The following is an 18,661-nucleotide window of genomic DNA, read 5'->3' on the forward strand; positions in this document are numbered from 1 at the left end:
AACTATTAAAGGGCAAAATATCGATTAACATTTGACTCTAATATGTATAGAGTCATATAATATATTATTTATTTATTTGAGTAAAAACATTCTCTAATAAGACATCTAAAGCTGAATAAATTCGTGTATTACTAACGAGTCCTAACAGATCCAAACGAAATGAAAATTCTTTTTTATTTTTTACAGCACTAATTATAAATTACTTTGTAGTTGAAAAAGTTGGATAAGTTGAACAAATGAAAATTAGGTTACATTATTATATGGCTGGAATTAAGGATGAAATTTGAATTAGCCAATCAAAGTTCAGAACAGGCATACATTTTACTTTGAAGTTATCTATATCTATAAGTAGATTATGGAGTATCACGTGACTTAAGTTCTGTACATGGATACTAATTGTTGTCTAGAATAGGAAATTGTAGTACTGTAAGTGCATTGTTATTAATATTTTTGAAATAAAATTATTGCGTCAATATGCCGATCTATGAAATGCCAGTACTATTACGAATTATGAACAAGGTATTGTAATGAATTGCAACTCTTTATACAATTTGTATTTCATGCAATATATATTTAACCTCTTATTCGTAATGATACGCTGTTATTCCATTTTGATGTTTACAGTTTATACAAATGAACGACTAATCCTATTTACAGACAGACTATATACTAGCTTTGAAGAGAGTGACAAATGCGATATTTGAAACAGGTGGGTTTATTAGGAAGCTTGAGAATTGGGGAGAAAAGGATCTTCCATGTAAGGCAACCAGTCATGGAAAAACTCATAAAAGAGCTGGGTAAAGTTTCTCGTTTCTATAGATGAAGTATTATTTTTCTTTATATTTACTATTAATTATCCGTTAGAAATATACTGATAAAAAGGAACAAATATAACTATGCTAAGTTTCTTGTTTTTAGTTATTTTTTCCTTTGCTTTGATGTGCCACCATCTTCGATAAAGGACCTAATAGATGAATATAAAAGGGATGTGGATATTGTTAGAGTAAACATATTTAAACAAAACACTGAATCAGACATAAAATGTACAATAGAAGAAGAATTACTACCTGCACCATACAGGTAATTATTAATTTTAAGTGTAAGATGATACTAATTGAACAGAAATTTAAAGTTTCACGTATATTTATTTTACAGACCTAGTGTAACAAAGTTATTAAAAATGGCCAGCAGAGATAGAAATGAAAAGAACAAATTTAAATCTAATAGTGGACTTGACTATTATCCTTTCTTAAAATAAGTGAGTTAATTGTTAGAAAAAAATATATTATTTAAAAATAAAGCATTTAAAAATAGTTTCATCTGATTTAATCATTAGACATGAAAAAGGGAAATCAATATAATATATTAAATTGAAACAATTTAATTAAAGAAATCGAAGAATAATTTATTTATCTGCTTGTGGGTTGGTTTATTAACTCATATCATCAGTACATTATGAAAAATTATTTTTATAATCATCAAAAATATTTGTACAAAATACTTAATATAATTATATATCATTTATCATTATACAATAATTATAATAGTTATCATCTCACGTGCAACATGAATTTTTAAAGTATAATTTGGTTACACTGTAACTCGTATGGGGTTTTACAGTAACAGTAACAGAGTAGCCAGTTGCACCAGTATCTCTGTTTTATAATCTATATGTAATATTTAACAAATACGGAGCCACATTTTCCAATCTTTATTAGTGGCATAATGTAACATTACTCTTACATTTGCAAATAAATCGGTTTCTTTTCAAAAAACGAATAACACTTTTAATTGTTACAATTTATCAACTATATACGCATTACTTTTAAAGACGTATATTTAAAATTTTCAGTTTGAGCACAGATGTATAACATTGAGATTGCTCATTTTGCCAAACCAGTACAAAAAAAATCTTGTAACATACCCATTGGTATGTACATACTTTTCTATCTCCTAGTGTAAATGCATACAAAGTCATCTGGTTCATCGTCCATGCGCGAGGATGTGGTTTGTGCGCCATTTAGAATAATTTGGACCAGGATAAGAAAGATTGTTGTACAATGAACATTGTCTATAAGTCTAGTACATCATGAAAATAAAATAAGAGGAGCGAGTGAAATTGGAATTTCTTCGGGTGATATTACAATGAATGTGTTTACATATGTCTAGTGTTTCCAAAGTTAATGCCACTTTGGTTAGCACCTTTGTTGCTGCCATACTGCAGACTAATTACACCCTGTCCAGCTCTTAGTTGTTCCTCTGTGAAATTACGTACATTTTTGTCTGCCTCTTTTGGTCCGATACTTGGTTTACCATAGTTGCCTGCCTGGAAAACAAATTTCAAATCAACATAATGCTAGAAAATTGCCTATTTAAGTATTAATTTTTTTATAGTATTCAGAGAATCTAGGATTTTAGAAATAATCTACTCATTGTGGTAACAAAAATATGCAAGCATAGATTTATAAGTGCTTTTTTCTATAGTTTTCAATTCTCAAATTTGTACAATATAGAAAATATTCAAGTAACGTTCACGAGTATCAATACAAGATGAAAGATAAAATAATAGGGGTGGCTAAAGATACAATTAGAATAATATCTTTGTAATTTTGAGTAGTTAGTTAAATTTGTTCTGACAGTAGAAGCGACTATTTTGATCAATAAATAAGTGTAACTTCCATTGTTCAATGTATGTGCAAAAGACTTGTAACTCTATTACAATATCATGCTTATACATAATTTCAATTATGTTTATGTATTTCTCAATTCATTGAAATATATCTGTTGATATGTAACTTTGCAAACTTCTAATTCATAAAAGAAGCATTGAACTTTCGTACTCCTACAATAAGTGGAATACATTTCTAATGTTAGATTATCTGCTTTACAAACGTCCCATATACAATAATTTCGGATAAAATATGTAGCCAGCTGAAAAACGAACGAAATAATTCGTTTTCGTACCTTTCTACCAAGAGACTGCAAGCAAATTACTACAGAATTAAGATTTTGTCTCTCCCAAAGATCAACAGTTTGGAACGTCTCTTGAGCCGGAACACCTAGCGCCCTCGCGGCTTCAAGGAACGCGTTTATATTTTCCATACACTTGAAAGCGAGGCTGGTTTTATTAATTTTCTTCACCGAGCCTTCCTTGATGTCGTTTACTAGCCTGGAAGATGTAAATATCGATTAATATCGAACAAATTAACGCCACGTTGGCAAACGTCGTTTCATGGAGTGTAAGTACTGGCAAAGAAGAGTCCCGTCCTTCAGTATCTCATAGAAGTTGTCCATGTCCCCGTTGGTGTTTATATTTTCACCAGTGATCGTCTTGATCCATTCCAAACATTCCTGCGCCAGTTCCTCGCTGTATTTACTGTTGATCTGCAACAGAACCGATGTACGATCGTCAATCGCCATTTCCTTGAACGCTCAATGACGTTCGGTCAGAAATAACGTTATTACGCGCGAAAGCTTAGAGTAAACGTTAAAACAGATGAATCTATCCATCGGTGAGCTATGAATCTTCAAAATTATACGAGCTCCCTAAACTTTAATCCTTAACAATTCATTTTCGTTTCATTCTATTTTTATCAAAGCGACACCGAGATCCGTATCAATCTTTCAAACACGACGGAACTCGACGAGGTTCTGGCCGCTGCCTGTTATTAATTATGCGATGTGCCAGTGATCCAAGTAACACATCCTGTAGGGTCTGCGACACGAGCATCGGCTGGAGTCACTGACCCAACTTGTTTCAACACTTCGTTCGTTGTTCCTTCCGACGCGTCTCACAAATTCTCCCCGTAAACGCAAGCATCGTTTCGGAGAAAGTTTTTGTCCCGTGTAAAGAAACCGAGAGCACGTTCCCGCCTACGTTATCGTCAACGAGGCTCTCCGAAGTAGACAGGTTTTCCTATTTCTTTCGTTCGTTTTCACGCGTATTGGATGTATTTCCCAACATTTCGATACACGGGCTGCGGCCCAGGCCACGATTCGTGAGTCGAATGCAACGCAGGGAATTAAGAGAACAATCTTTTACACGGATTTTGTCGGATTTGTTCTATTCTATTCCGTAAAGAGCGCGTCAGTGTCTCTCCGTTGCTGCGGAAACAATGTTTCTCGACTGAACGAAACCGTTTCTCGTCGTGACAATTTATCACGAATCTGACACTCTTCACGTTCAGTTATGGAAACGAAACACCAAAAATCGCTGCTCGATTCGGCGAGGATAATCGCGGTTGCTCGACAACGTTTGAATCTAGAAGTCCGCGGGAACCGATGGTGAACGCGCAATGGGCGCACAGTTATTCACGTATAAGGCTACCTAAAAAGGAAAGGTTTGCAAGCTTGGACCGTCGCATTCATCCTGGTGCAGTATGCATATTCCGTTAGGCATACGGTGTCTTGATCGTGATGTATTTCGCGTCGTGAAACGTCCAGCGTCCCGATCGCGCGATTAAAATAACACATTACCGATCCTACGTACGCTGGACTCGCGTAAAAGTATATTACGAGAGATTACGAGTATTCGGTGCATCGTTGCGCAAATATCGATGGATTATCTTCACACTGGAAAGCGCAACGAAACACCTCCGGTAGCAAACAAAATAGATTAAATTGTGTACATATTTGCAGAGAGCTCGGGAGGCGTGTAACACTCGCATCAAATTGTAGCAAAAGTGTCTAGTCAACGTAGAAGCGAAAAATTAATCTTGTCCGAGTTAGCAACGACTTCCGGTTACGGTATCGTCAGCGGTACGTTTGCTTTTTCAGTAGCTAGAATTTAGTCACGAACCCGGCCAATATCACGATACAATTATCGTTGCATCGTAATTTCGTATCGTAAGAAGTTTACACGGACTTCTTACCTTGGAGAGTAAAATATGCCTGTCACGTGACTCGAATAAAATCAGGAATTTTTGAAAGTCACGATATCGCGATACGAAGGCACGAGGCGTACGTGGAAACGGTAAGAGGACACGTAGATCACCTTTTGTTAACGTGGAAGTAATAATATGGTAAGTTAATAGTCGGTTTACACGTTGCATGCTAAGAAGGCAAATCACTTGCATCGTCGAAAACTGTACAATTATTTTTAACTTCGACAAGGTTACATTTTCGACGTCCCTACGTTCTCTGAACACTTTCTTTCGATCGGTGATTCGATTTTTTTTCGGTTCGGTTAATCAGGCCCTTCGACGAAAGCTTCGAATCCTTTTCTTTTCTTTTTTTTTCAATATTCCGTATCAATCGAGCTTTCAAACACGACCATTCGACTCGGATTATTCGAATACTTCGTAGGTGTTTAAATATTGTTCGAGTATCGTATCTGAATCATCGAAACGACGGAAGACACGATAATCGATCACTCCGAATCCAAATTCGTGTTTCGTCGGATAGAAAACAAGCGACGCAGGAATCAAGGAAATCTGATCGGTCTCGTCAAGTTTCGGGGCGCAAAGTGAAAACGAGGAATAAGAATCGCAAACTTTTCTTTGTACAAATCAGGAAGTCCGTTAGAACAATGCCCAGTTTCATGCAAAGAAGTTTCACGTTAGAGGTATTCGCTTTCACCAAACGAGTCGCTCGGTCTGTTGAAATTGCGCCTCCTTCGTCGAGTTGGAGCATGTAAGAGCAATTATTATGTATAATACCATTAACGTGAATAGCGATTGTTTAATTTCGAAACGTTCGGGCTTTCACAGAAAGAGTCCTCTTTTTAAAACCAGGCCTCCTATTGAATTATTCCACGACACACATCACCGCTCGAAAGTATTCGATCGTTCGTTATATGCACGTATCACGACAGGACAGTGTAAAAGGATCGTGATTTCTAAGGAGCGAATGATATATGTAATTTTACGATTTTTACAAAAGAAAACACTCGTATCAAAAGTGTACGCGATTTCAAAGATCACTTCTCAGCGGCGATGGTGTACGTATTTTATTGTTCGAGCTCAGCTTTGTTTATAGGACATTGAGAAGCAACTCTTTCTTTTGGTTTGCCCCAGATTGAAGACATCGTTTAATAACGTCAATTGTGCGTCGCGTATCGCTCACCAATCGGGTTTTCCATTGTTTTTTTTTTTTTTACGTCGACGGATTGTCGAACTGCGAATGAAACGTAACAATCGTTTTGTTTTCACCTTTGGCTTCGTTAATTACTCGCTACGACGGTACCAGCAGTTTTAACTAGGGCGGATTACGCAAACTGCACTTTCTGAGGTTTCGATCGGTAATGCTTAACCGTTTATGGTTAAATACCGTGGCATTCTTGACAGGCTTAACTTCATCGACGGTGACTCTTATACGGCTTGAAATTTAATCGACGAAATATTGACCGAAGTTGGTACAGCATCGATGCAAATTTATTCTAATTTAAACGATTGTGAAACGCTTCGATCCGGTACAATAGTTGGTGCATTTTAAAATTATCACATCCACGAAGGATGGAACTTGAACATATTTTGTGAAATATTTCTTGGCAATTTTGAGCTCGTCAAGGATCACAGAAACTTCAATATTGGTACTTCGATATTTTCTGTTTCTTTTTTTTTTTTTTAATATAAAATTGATCGATCATCAACATTCTACAGGTTGCTCGCACTTCTCGGCCCGCTCGTTCGACTCGCGATCTCATTCGTTTGTCAGTTCAGGGTCCAATGAACTTTTCTACGCATCCTATCTGCAACGATAATCGGTTCTCTCGGTATTTGTAAATATTTCGCGCGCATACTGAAAACGATGCCAGGTAAGCTTCGAACACCGTTGCCCGTTCGTCGCGAGCGTCTCTTCGCAAATATTTTTTCGCTTACGACGATAATGTTCGAATTGCTCGTCGACGTCCATTATCTTCCGCGACACGGGCCGCAATAATGTGGAGCACTACGCGAATTCTATATATAGGTATTAAGTAAGCCCGTGATAATTTCATTAACGGAGAAACGAGTGAACGGGCACTAACGCGGTGGTTATTCACGGGGAATGTTCGTGTCGGCCGAAATGAAACGAAGGAATGGCCGCCCCGAGGAAGTGCCGTTCCTCGATTATGAAAGCACCTGCGAGATTAACTTCTGTGACTTCGTGTTGACGATTCACGCGAACGCCCGGAGGTCTGCCGTGCAGACTGCGTGACTTCGCAGAACGCGTTATTCCTCGTTCTCTATTTGTGCAATTGTCGAATTAATTCTCGTTGCGCTTGTATTCCCAAGCAATGTCTGTCGAGCTGAGCGAGAGATCATCGAGTTCGAATTAATTGGCGATTTTTGAGCACCAAGTTTCTCGTTTTATTCCGAAATCTTTCACATCCGAAAATTTCGTTGAAATTATCGAGTCGTTCGGAAAGTCGTTTCGTTTTTTTTTTTTGGTGAAAATGAATATTTTTTCAGAGTGCGTAAACATTTTATCAAATTATAAATTCTTCGTTTTGGAAAACGAAATCACTTTGTGAACGATCTAATACTTGCGACGGGGAAAAATATTTTAGGAAGAAAAATATAAGAGCGGGTGATTTTATCCAGTGACTGTAATTTAATTGTTAAGCGCATCGATCGTTCAAAGTTGGTCGGTAATTACTTGTTCTTCGAGACAGTTGTATGTTTTACGATCGTAAGTTGAGAAAATACTAGGGCAATGGCCTGTATCGTTCAAGCACTTACCGAGTCATTTTATCAATTTTCTATTTAGCTCTGAAACGAGATCTCTGTAAACTTTTATCGGTGCGAACGTTACCGATTTGGTAACCCAATTCGGAACAATAATTTCATTGAAGTTAAAAACTTTGTGCATCGTTTGTTATCACTTTCAATATGTCTTCGAGACAGTGAAACGGGAGGAAGCGACCAGTAATTGCACGATAAACGTACCGATACGATAATCTACTCGAATCCCTGGTAGAAAACAATAGTTGTCGTTATATTAAATTCTAAGAAGGCCGCGTCTAGACCACATAAAGAGTGAAAAGCAAAAGGAGAAGTTTTAGGGACAGGGTGTGACGTCTACCTATATAGATTCCACTGCATACCAAGCGATCTTGAATCCGGCTCTTCTCGAGCAGCCTTCTAGAGTTCGAAGGGTGTGGTGGAGACTATTGTGTTCGAAATTATGCGGGGTTACTATCGGACCCTCACTTGTATCATTTTTCCCGTTCGATCTGACAAAGAACTCTTTTGTACACCACAATCTCTTATCATCCTAACCGCCTTATTTTAATTACCAAAGAAATGTATACACCGTGAAATATTTTTTCAAAGTCCTAATTGACCTCTGATTTTCATTTCATCGAAACGATTTTTTCTTCCAATAAAAATTCAATCGGGGTCCATTTTGAGTAGTCTGTCGTACGTGTTTATTTGAATTTGAACACGATAAAAAAACTAGTAAAAGTTGCGCGTATCTTAAATATTTTAATATTGGACATTTGAATATTGAAAAAGATACGTGTGTATTAATTTATCTCGATTGCTGTGAAAACGGGAGAAGAGTGGATCGAGTCTATTTAATTGTGTGTACATCCTCCTCGACTCTGCTCGCGTGGACCGTGTTTATTGCATTACGAAAGAGGTCACAGACGTATGAAATATGCGATCATTAGGAAAGAGAATATCGTTGATCCGAATGTGCTTTGATAGGTAACTGGCAGTCACGTTTCGATTGTAAGGATTAAGCTTAGGTAGAAGGTGATTAATAACTCGGTTATTGGATTTAGGAAGCAGAGATTAAAGTAATCGTCCGGTGTAGCAATTGAGAGATTCGAATGTATGTGCCAACTGGCGCCAGTGATGTGCGCGTCTCTATGGTGGGGAACACGCGAGTCTACGAGTGTCCTGCGAGAGTAGACTATGAATCGTTCGTTCGTGAGAGAGTGCAAAATGAATTGTAACGCGGCAGAGGATTTGAAGAATAATAATCGACGAAACAAAGTTAATTATCTTGGGCATTTCGCATCGTTTTCTGCTTCGGCACATGAAAGGTTTAGAACGAACAGATCGATAGGTTGATAATTGTATTCTCTACGAATTCTTTTGAAAAAATGGCCCCTGTGGGGCTCGCCCGAGCGTTACGAATCTACCAATTTAAATCGAACCGTTTCTCGATCGATCATCGGAGTTAACTTACGTTGGGCACGGTCAGTGACTGGACGAGGATCATTTAGTAGAAACTTCCGTGTGCACTCTGCAAAGATTTCGAAAGAATATCTATTTGCTGTCTCGAAATTCAGAAGGCGCAATAAGATACGGCACGAGGTAAAAAAGTTAAGAAATATTGGGTTGTCGATTCGTCGTTCGAATTTTAGATCAGTTGTGTACAAGATTTGCGACAGGGTAAGATTTGATGTTTGATTTACATGTTATCTCTCTTTTGATTAATGTTCGATTCCGTCAGAAGATCTTTCATGATTATGTGAAAAGAATAAAAGTAAAAAACTAAATGCACTATCAGGACAAACTCCGTGATATTTTTCTAAACTTACTTACAACACGTAACTCCCGTGTTTCTCAATTAATTAGAATATATAGAAAACGTAGAATTTCGAGGCAAATATTAATATTCTTTAAAATCGAACGAAACCTGCAGCAGTTAGTATTCTTTCGGCAACGGAGTCGTCTCGAGGAATCATTCTTACGACACGTCACCGTTGCATAGAGATTGATGTTAAAATTTGAGTGAAATGTTAACGAAATAAAATTAAAGTTCTTTAATGTGAAATGTCCATAAAATAAAAGATTCCATCTATTATGACCGAGAGAATGTTTCATATGATTGCATAATATGTATATTATAAAATCAGAAAATACAAGTAGTGTGTGATTTCAGTGTGCGAAGAATGACTGAAACCTTTGGTGCGAGATACACTAAAGTCTACGGAGATGCATTCGAAGCAGTTTGTCGCCGGTGCAACGTATGCAATGTGCATCGACACGAGTTTCTTCTGTGTGCGATCTGCGCCTGCGCGTTCAGATGGTCGAGATTTGAGCAGCGCGAAAGTCGGACACCTACATCTCGTAAACGAAGCTTTGGGAACGTAAAATGGTAAGTGATGTTTTTTTTTTCTTATTTTGATACGTAGAACGACACATTCGACGTCGATTAGGACGAAAACAGAAACAAAAACAAAATATCTTCGTTTCTTACATAATTCACGAATACAACGTATCGTTCGAGCACGCGCGACGAGTGCAGATTGTTGCGAGTAAACGTGATTCGAATGCGTCAGAAGAGGGCAAGTGTTTGCAATTAAAGGATCGTCTTGCGCTCTCTAGCACTCGCGGCAGTGACGCTTTTAATGGCACGTTGGCTCGTTCACGGTCGTGTAAACTGGGTCAGAGGCCTGCCATCGACGAACCACCCAGACAAATTGAAGGAAGCTCTCTCAAATCATGTTTCTCGTTACATCGTGTCGAGTTAAATTAATTTATCGGTCTTAGAATTAACATTGTTAACCGACTTACTTATCCGATAAGTAACGACTGCTTTAGGTTCGAGCCACAGAGCTTCAATCAAGATGGGAAAAAAATTTCGAATTCTTCGAAACGGATCCTTTTGAGATAAATACGAATCGATTGTGGAGGTAAGTCAACAATTTCCTGGGGTACTGTACGTACTTTTATAAGTTACACTTTTCACTCAATATTTTTATTTCGAACGATTCGATCAAAGGGTGAGTGTTCGATCGATTCGTATGAAATATATTGTATTCGATATTGTGATCGTCGAACAGAAGCACTTTACATTTTTCATGTTTTTGTATCTTTTCAAATATCAAGGTGACCTTGAATCAAGTCATCTTAGACGGTAGATATTAGAAACAATAATAAAAGCGAAGGTTACTTCAATGTTACTTTGTTACAGCTCGTTCAATTCATTCGTTACGTCCTGTAGCAGATTACGAAAACGCATATCAGGAGCAATTTAAATACTCGTCTTAATATCTCGAAAAATACAAGACAGGAACAATGTAAGATTTCGTACGAAAGATTCTTCGTAAAACCGATAAATGGTAAAGTATTTCGGATGGCAACTTATTGGCTCACTCTGTATTATATGACACGGCAGTAAACGCGTTAAAAATGGCCGAAACCGGCGGTTCGAAGGATAAACACGATCCGGAGACCCGTTCCGCGAGATCATCCGAGATTCACTGTCGTTGAAATAGTTATGAGCAATATTCCAGTCACATCGTTCACGACCCTGAAAGTTCATCGTCGAACCCAAGGTACCCGGTTTTCTACGAACTCAGCACCGTTTGTTCGAAAAAGCTCCATTCAGCCGATGCGTGCACCTTTTCAGAAAAAATCGTTGACCCACTTTACGAGACCTCGCGTCGCATTATTCCCGGTCGGTTTATCCACTTACAAGCAATACGTTTTCAATTCCCGAGCTACCTTGAAGGTTGGTTGCTTGCTGTCGGCCATATAAGGGCCTCTAAACGAGATGAAGCCCGAACAGGTAAGGCATCGTGTCCCGTGCTCGCACGTGGAACTTTGCAAATTGAATGAAGTCACTTACAAATACGTCACGGTTATACAATCGCCTCGCAACATTGATTTAATCCATTTATCGGTTTTGCTCGCCTATAGGAGCTATACACTCGAAGCAGTATCTCGCAACCTGGTTTGTGTAAACGTTGTCTACCGAAACTGTACGGTTCCCATTTCGTACCGGTAAATGGAATTAAATTTGAATAGCTGCTGGTAAGTTTGTTTCTTTTTTCGAAATTTCATAATCGTTCGAGAAAAGAAGCCACGAACTCGATTTAATAATTTGAAACGCAAAGGTCGACTGGTATACAAAAATTGTAGATATTGGGAGTTAGATTGATTTCTAAATATTAGGTTTTAAACGTTAACATTTAAAGTATCTTAAGAAAAGGAATAAAATAGTTTAATGTATTGTAAAACTAGAATCAATTGTTTACAATGTTTCGAAACCTTCGAAATGGATAACTCGTTCCTTTTTTTGCTTATTTTGTTGATTAATTGATGATTAATGATCAGTGTAATTATTGCAGAAATTTGAAGAGATCTTATTCCAGATACTCGAACGTACCCATGTTCTTGCTCCGTACGGTACAAATCGTTCCTTCGTATCTTTATATCGCTCGAATGGGAAGAAAAAGATTAACCGTCGGTTCATTAATATTCATGTGATTGTTTAACGAGCGCGCGAGATTCGGTTCGGATAGAAATTTATTGCATTTTAAGTGGAAAGTTCACGGTTGTTTCCCGACCGTGAAATTTGTTCTAGCACTCGTGGGAATTTGCGACTGTTAATTTTAAAGAATGCAAGGTCACGAAGGGGAGACGGTGTCGAGGTTGTTGCAATGGTCTCTGTAAACTCGGTCATCTTTCACAGACTCGTCTTTAATTAACTTTTCCGTACTGTATTCATCTTCTCGAAGAATCGTATCTATTTGAAAAATTGCATCTCGCGCAACGATTCGTCCCCCATTTGTGCATAAAATCGATTTAAGTATAAAACAATCGATATTTAACACGAGAGAAATTGAATTAAATCTGGCCCTTAAAATTCGATAGAATCGATACGTAATATTATAATCCGTTGCAATACGTAACACGATCCGTTCAATTATGCAGAACCTCGCGCACGTAATCAGAATGAAGTTCGTAATGTGTTCTGGCGGTGATCGTTCGATTAAGTAATAAATCATCGGGGCGAATGGTCGATAATTAAAGCCGACTTAGGCCAATGCCTGTCAGAGGTATGACATAAGGAAGAAGCTATGCTCGAGTGACTCACGAACAAGAGAAAGTTCCACGAGAATGGTCCGCATTTTGCACTTAACTTTATCGCGATACATTACCCCAAAGAACGTGAGATCGTACGATTATACCCTTTAAGGATGTTCGTTCGTGCAGCGTTTTACTTAAATCGACATCGGGCAACGTTCGAGCTACGAAAATCGTGCAAATTGTTTCTTCCACGTGGTCGAGAATTTTTATAAGATCATTCGTAATAAAATTGTACCGAGTCGTCGGGTTTTGTTCAAATCGCGACGAAAGTTTCGCAAAGGAAACGGTTGTGGTATCGTACTGGGTGAACCGTAAAGTTTTCTAAACGACTCATTTAACGGGATAAAAGTATTTTATTTGTCCCACGGTGGAAATTCTACGGGAAAACGCAACTTCCTCGTTCACCGAAGGAAGTCGACGATTAGTTATGTATCGATGAGTTCCATGGATCGATAACGTTTCGAATATATATATTTCTCGAACGTTCGTCTTATCGCGAACGCATCATCGATCATTTCATCGGTTACTCACAACTTTGCACAAGGTGCTCCGATGAATCAGAGGGAACCTCGTTTCTGTCTCTCGTTTTCACGAACAGATCGAGTAGAAACGCAGACGTAAGATTCCACGTACGTGTGCTCCGACTCGCTCGACAGAATTCGTGTTGCACGCTCGGTGTCCTTCGCCTCTATTGCCATGCTCGGCCTCGCGCGTCAACTAATGATTTGTGTACGAATTCATGTCGGTTCGCGAACGCGGAGTTTCGCGACTCGTGATTGCAACATCGTGGAATTTTTGTCAAGACGTTCACGTTCCCTGCTTAATTCCGTTAAATATTTACGCTTTCGATTTTCAACGGAGAGGGGAGATCCATATTTCGGGTCCGCTTATTCTCGATGGAATTTTGTTCGAAAATTTCAACGAGCCTGGCTCGTGAAATATCGCGACACAATGTTGCACAAGCGAACGGAACATACGTGAATTTCGATCCGTTATTAACGACCTTCTGCTATATTTTCACTTCCAAGGAGAGTCTGTATTGCGACAATCGCGTGTTCAAATAATCGACCGATTACCGATTTGCGTACGAATTTATTCCAATTTTTTCAACGAAGGTAAATGGATTTTCCAGTTACAACGAAACTCCATTATCCGTGCTCGTTAAAAGAGTTCCCTCCGTTATCCGTGTTTTCGTGAAAATAAATTAACACGACGCCTGCATCCCAATCGATTACCATTGAATGTTTAACAGTGTCGAACAAGAGAAAACTCGCGTATCTGTGACAATTGAAAACAAGTTAAAAGTTGATAAGTTACGATAAAAGTACACGAAGCGATTAAAGAGGAAAACGACGAGTAAAATTGTCGAATAAAGTACATAGTCGATATGCCTCTTACGACTTTCGATCGAAGATATGATCCAACGTAAAGAATTTTCGTTCGACGAAACAGCTGGGAAGAAGTATCGTTTTTCGAGATGTAGAAATTCTCGAGGCGTTAGGAACTTCTTAATCGCGAATCGAAGCTCGTCCCACGGAGATTTGAATGCCGGAACAAGACGATGAACGACGCAAAGGTCAACGGGCGTGAGAATTTCAAGGAAGTGGGTGTGGAGGAATCGGAACGAGTCTTAATCTAACATCGATGACTGAACGAACGAACGAAAATCGTAAGAGACGAGAGAGAGAGAGAGAGAGAGAGAGAGAGAGAGAGAGAGAGAGAGAGAGAGAGAGAGAGAGAGAGAGAGAGAGAGAGAGAGAGAGAGAGAGAGAGAGAGAGTTCCCCGAGGCGCCTTTCAGCTATTCGTTCCTAAAACGGAAACCACTTTATAGCGTTTCCGGTGGCTAATACAGATATCCTCCTCGGGGATGAAGCACGTCTATGTTTAGATCCGAGGCATAATACTGCGCATTCATCACGCGACGTTCGTGGAAACACGTGGCTGTAATTGTTATCTCATTTTCTAACGAAACACCGCTACCATGTGTCCCGTATGAAGAAAAAAAAAAACCGGTTGAAATAATAACGAACGAAATCAACGCGAAGATAATGTGCTCGAATGAAATTCTAATGGAAGTGGTCGGACAATCGGGAAGATAATTGTTACAAATTAATATCTCGGTAGAAGGAAATGATACTTCTTGCAACAGCGATAATCTTCGTATTAAAAAAAAAAAGAAAAAAAAACTCCTACACTACTGTAACGAATCTTTCGTAAAATAACCGATAAGAAAGTTACGTCATGTTCACCGTGTAGATATCGATGCACATCGACTGTTATATTACGTGTCGTTATCGGATGCATACCGACATTTCAGTTTATTTACACTATCGACCGTGTGTTACCCTTTCACGGATCATTTTCTAAGCTCGGGTAATTTCACTCGTGTTTGCACGAGATCGAAACGTTAATATTGTACGACTTTTTCTTCGTTTGTAGTATACAAACTTCGAGGGACACGAGGACGTAATTGTAACATATCTCTCGCTTCGATGCACGTCGTTACGTATTTCCTCGAATCGAGCTGAAGAAGTAATCACATCTGCCTTCGCGAGAAACAATCGTCAACGTTTCTGAATTACGATTTTTAATTCTGAGAAACGTTCCGCCCGGAGAATTCGCCATCGAACCATCGAGAAGTGGTCGCGTACCAAGCCCGAAGACGACAATGTTATCGTTGACCTTTTCGTCACGTTGGAGTTAACGTAACACGTGCACGTGTGTCGATCGAATACCGTAACGACGATAGACGAGACAACGGCCTTGGGATCTTGGAAATTCGAGCGCACCTCCGTTACAATTTTACATGTCGTCTCTCGAGCTAACGTCCTCTAATCGTGGGACAGAAACCGCGTAGTATCAGCGAACCACGTACAGCGAACGAACCGTTGCATTCCGTCGGCGATAAGCGTATCTTCGTAATGAGCATTCGCCCCTCCGCGAGTGCCATAATGAGCGTCCTTCGTACTTGTTACACGCCAATTGTTTCACGAGGAACAAAAAGAAACCGGTCCCGTTCGAAGCCGGTACAACAACGGGCCCCTTGTGTTTTGCCCCATTTTTTCCTCCCTTGTTTCATCGAGGGACACGGTGCAACAGTGTTCCTCGATCGGGACGTTATCTTTACAATTAACCGCGACGCGAATGTTTACACCCTAATTTGAACGCGATGAGCTGCGTTGTTGCTCCATTTTTTTTTTTTATTTCTCACTCGACCGACAAATGATTGCGGTATTCCTGCAAATGTGAATCACCGTGCTTTCGTTACGGGGGACCGAAAAAGGTGACGTATGTATACATAGGGAAAGTTGTAATTTCGAGATCGTGCGTTCTTGTATTTTTGTTCTTTTTTGCAGATTATTGAAAACGTATCCCATTCTGTGATGTAATTATGGTACAGTATGAGGCAACGTTGAAAATAGTAATGATCAATTATCGAAGGAGTAATATAACAGTTGTTACGATAGTCTTTGTAGCAATATTAAACGGTGTATTTTTTTTTTTTTATAAAATTGTTCGACTATATAAATATAGCTTTATTAATCAATGTAAGTGTATTTAACGTACTCTTAACGATAAACGCAATCAGAATTACGTAATTGTAAAATCAAAGAGATACGTACTAAAAATAAATTCTAATATTGTCGTTATATTTGTAAAACGCTTTCTGTACACGATGTTGCAATAGGTACACTAATATTGTACCATATGCAACCGTTCAAATACTGCGTCATCATCGTAGAAGATTCCGTAACTGTTCTAACGTAATAATCGTCTCATTAGCGAACAGTATATTTATTAATTGTCAAACATCGCCACACTATCGATCGATACATATTTTCATTACAGTTTCACACCAATATACTCGACAGTTTCTCCCAAGTAATATATACCATTAGTTTTTATTCATTTACATTTACGACAATAGTCTCGATTATAGACCGCGCTGTGAAACAAGCTTCGTCGACAGGAAAGAGGAACTGATGAAACAAAAGGCAATAGATTACAATTTAATATCAAACACGTTTTACACGAGACACAAATAACCTACGATACTATTACTTGTAAACGGAATAACTCCTTTACGTCAACTTTTGTCATACATTCGACATACAAATATCGTAAACACGACTATCTAAATATTAAATTTATTAACACATTAATGTGCAACATTTATTGCACACATTCTTCGGAAACTTGTATAATAGAACTCGTTCTTTTAGATTTTCATACGATATCGTTTCAAAGAGAATCCATAAAGAAAAAACACGTTAAATGCATTACTATTGACTAGTGAAACTACACATCGCGTATAAAAGAAGGTAGAATTTTAGTTACTTTTCCAAAACGAAAGAAATGTACTCGATAATAACAGTAATGTATTGTTACCGCACCGGTGGAAACAGTTGGAATCGTTTCCACGAATAACAGCTTGCGACACAACGATCCTATTGCGTGCAGTGTCGCAAAAATATTAGGAGGGCAACGTCGAACCGATTACTGCGAAGAAGTGTACCATGGCCAGCGAGTTTCGTGAGGGACGCTCCCTTGTTTGGCTGTGGAGTCTCATTTTAATTCCCCGACCGAAAGAAGGGACCGCCTGGCAGCTGTTGCCGGCGAACTCACGAACAAATTCGAGCCAAAGGTGGGCACCCGGTGTATCTTCAGGTGTCCCGAAGGGGACGCTCCTCGAGCGTATCAAAACTTTGATAATCTTCCGTGAATCCTTCGCTTATACCCGACTTATCTACGTCAACGTATCTTCGTTGCCGTGTGTGTACACGACGTTGCATCGTTTCTTTTTTTTTTCCCCCATTTTTTCTTCAAAGGAACAGCGTAATACTCGATCCCGACCGTTATCGAAAAACTCATCCCTCAACGACATTCGACCACCGTCACCGCTGTCGAGCTGTGTGGACAATGCACACAATGCATTCTAATTACACGTGGGATTAGTCCCTGATAAGCGGTCACGGAATCTCACCGACACGAGCACCGTAATCTACGTACGTCTGACAGTTACGCACACCTAGATCCAAAATAAACACGCGAATAATCCCGGTGTTCTTCGGGGCGACAATAAAGCGGCATAATATTTATCGACTTCACCGCCTTCGTACGAATCACTGAACCCAAAGGAAACGGGAAACAAAAACAGTGTACCGAAGGTAAGAGAATCGTATATTCATTCACTACTCGAATCTTGGAAAAAGAAAAATAAACAAACTTCCTTGGGTACAGATTCGCCCAATTGATTCAGGGTTTCTTCTCGACACAAATTCGATCGTGTATTTTCTTATCGAATCAACGTAGACGCGATTCTATATTGTCTATGTTGACAAGTACGCGTCTAAAAAAAAAAAAAGAGTCTTCCGTCCCGCTACGTTCCGGAAACGCCCCCGTGGAAACGTTCCCGGTGAAACCGGTCGAGGATTCGTTAATCGAAATCATCACTCGAGTTCTGAAAACCGCCGACGATCACTGTTCGAACGGAATCTAATTTCACGTCCTGTCGTTCGCACGAGTTCAGGTGCAATGAACCCCGGTCACCGCGCATGCGCGGCCACGCACCCTCAGTAGGTCGAATTCCACGGGGGATGGTCGCGCACTGGGTCACGGTGGCACCGAACAAACGCGACGCGTGCAAAATGAAAAAGAAAATCGAGTTTCGTCCCTTACCTTTCTCTGCGCTTCGGCCGCGAAACCCGACTTGGTAGCCCTGTTGCTGGCCATCATACCCTCGACTTGCTTCACCGGTTACGATACAAAAAAAAAAATTGCAAGAGAACGTCCGCACGGGCAAACGTTCGCGGCGTTCGTGATACGCTCGTACGGGAGAAAAAAAAAAGGTAACAGAACTATGCGACGTTCACTGTTCCACGGTCGCGGCTCGACTGACACGACC

At 39.3% G+C, this 18,661-nt stretch overlaps 2 protein-coding genes across 3 annotated transcripts; one reads left to right on the top strand and one right to left on the bottom strand.

Moving 5' to 3' along the window:
- Nucleotides 1-343: 343 nt before the first annotated feature.
- Nucleotides 344-2,351, top strand: Mrps6 (mitochondrial ribosomal protein S6). 2 transcript variants are annotated; one of them, XM_076321495.1, is made up of 5 exons: nucleotides 344-519; nucleotides 658-797; nucleotides 919-1,080; nucleotides 1,156-1,258; nucleotides 1,853-2,351. In XM_076321495.1, the coding sequence occupies exons 1-4, from the start codon at nucleotides 475-477 to the stop codon at nucleotides 1,256-1,258; spliced, it is 450 nt and encodes a 149-aa protein (XP_076177610.1). In that variant the 5' UTR covers nucleotides 344-474; the 3' UTR covers nucleotides 1,853-2,351. The 2 variants fall into 2 exon arrangements, with proteins under 2 accessions (XP_076177610.1, XP_076177609.1); XM_076321494.1 differs by lacking the exon at nucleotides 1,853-2,351 and having other exon boundaries at nucleotides 345-519; nucleotides 1,156-1,313.
- Chd64 (transgelin calponin-3) lies at nucleotides 1,820-18,661 on the bottom strand. The gene is made up of 4 exons (XM_076321491.1): nucleotides 18,436-18,661; nucleotides 3,248-3,384; nucleotides 2,965-3,169; nucleotides 1,820-2,326 (listed from the first exon to the last, which is right to left on the bottom strand). The coding sequence occupies exons 1-4, from the start codon at nucleotides 18,490-18,492 to the stop codon at nucleotides 2,156-2,158; spliced, it is 570 nt and encodes a 189-aa protein (XP_076177606.1). The 5' UTR covers nucleotides 18,493-18,661; the 3' UTR covers nucleotides 1,820-2,155.

Source organism: Ptiloglossa arizonensis, chromosome 10 (assembly GCF_051014685.1).
Source record: "Ptiloglossa arizonensis isolate GNS036 chromosome 10, iyPtiAriz1_principal, whole genome shotgun sequence".
NCBI classification, from domain to species: Eukaryota; Metazoa; Arthropoda; class Insecta; order Hymenoptera; family Colletidae; genus Ptiloglossa; species Ptiloglossa arizonensis.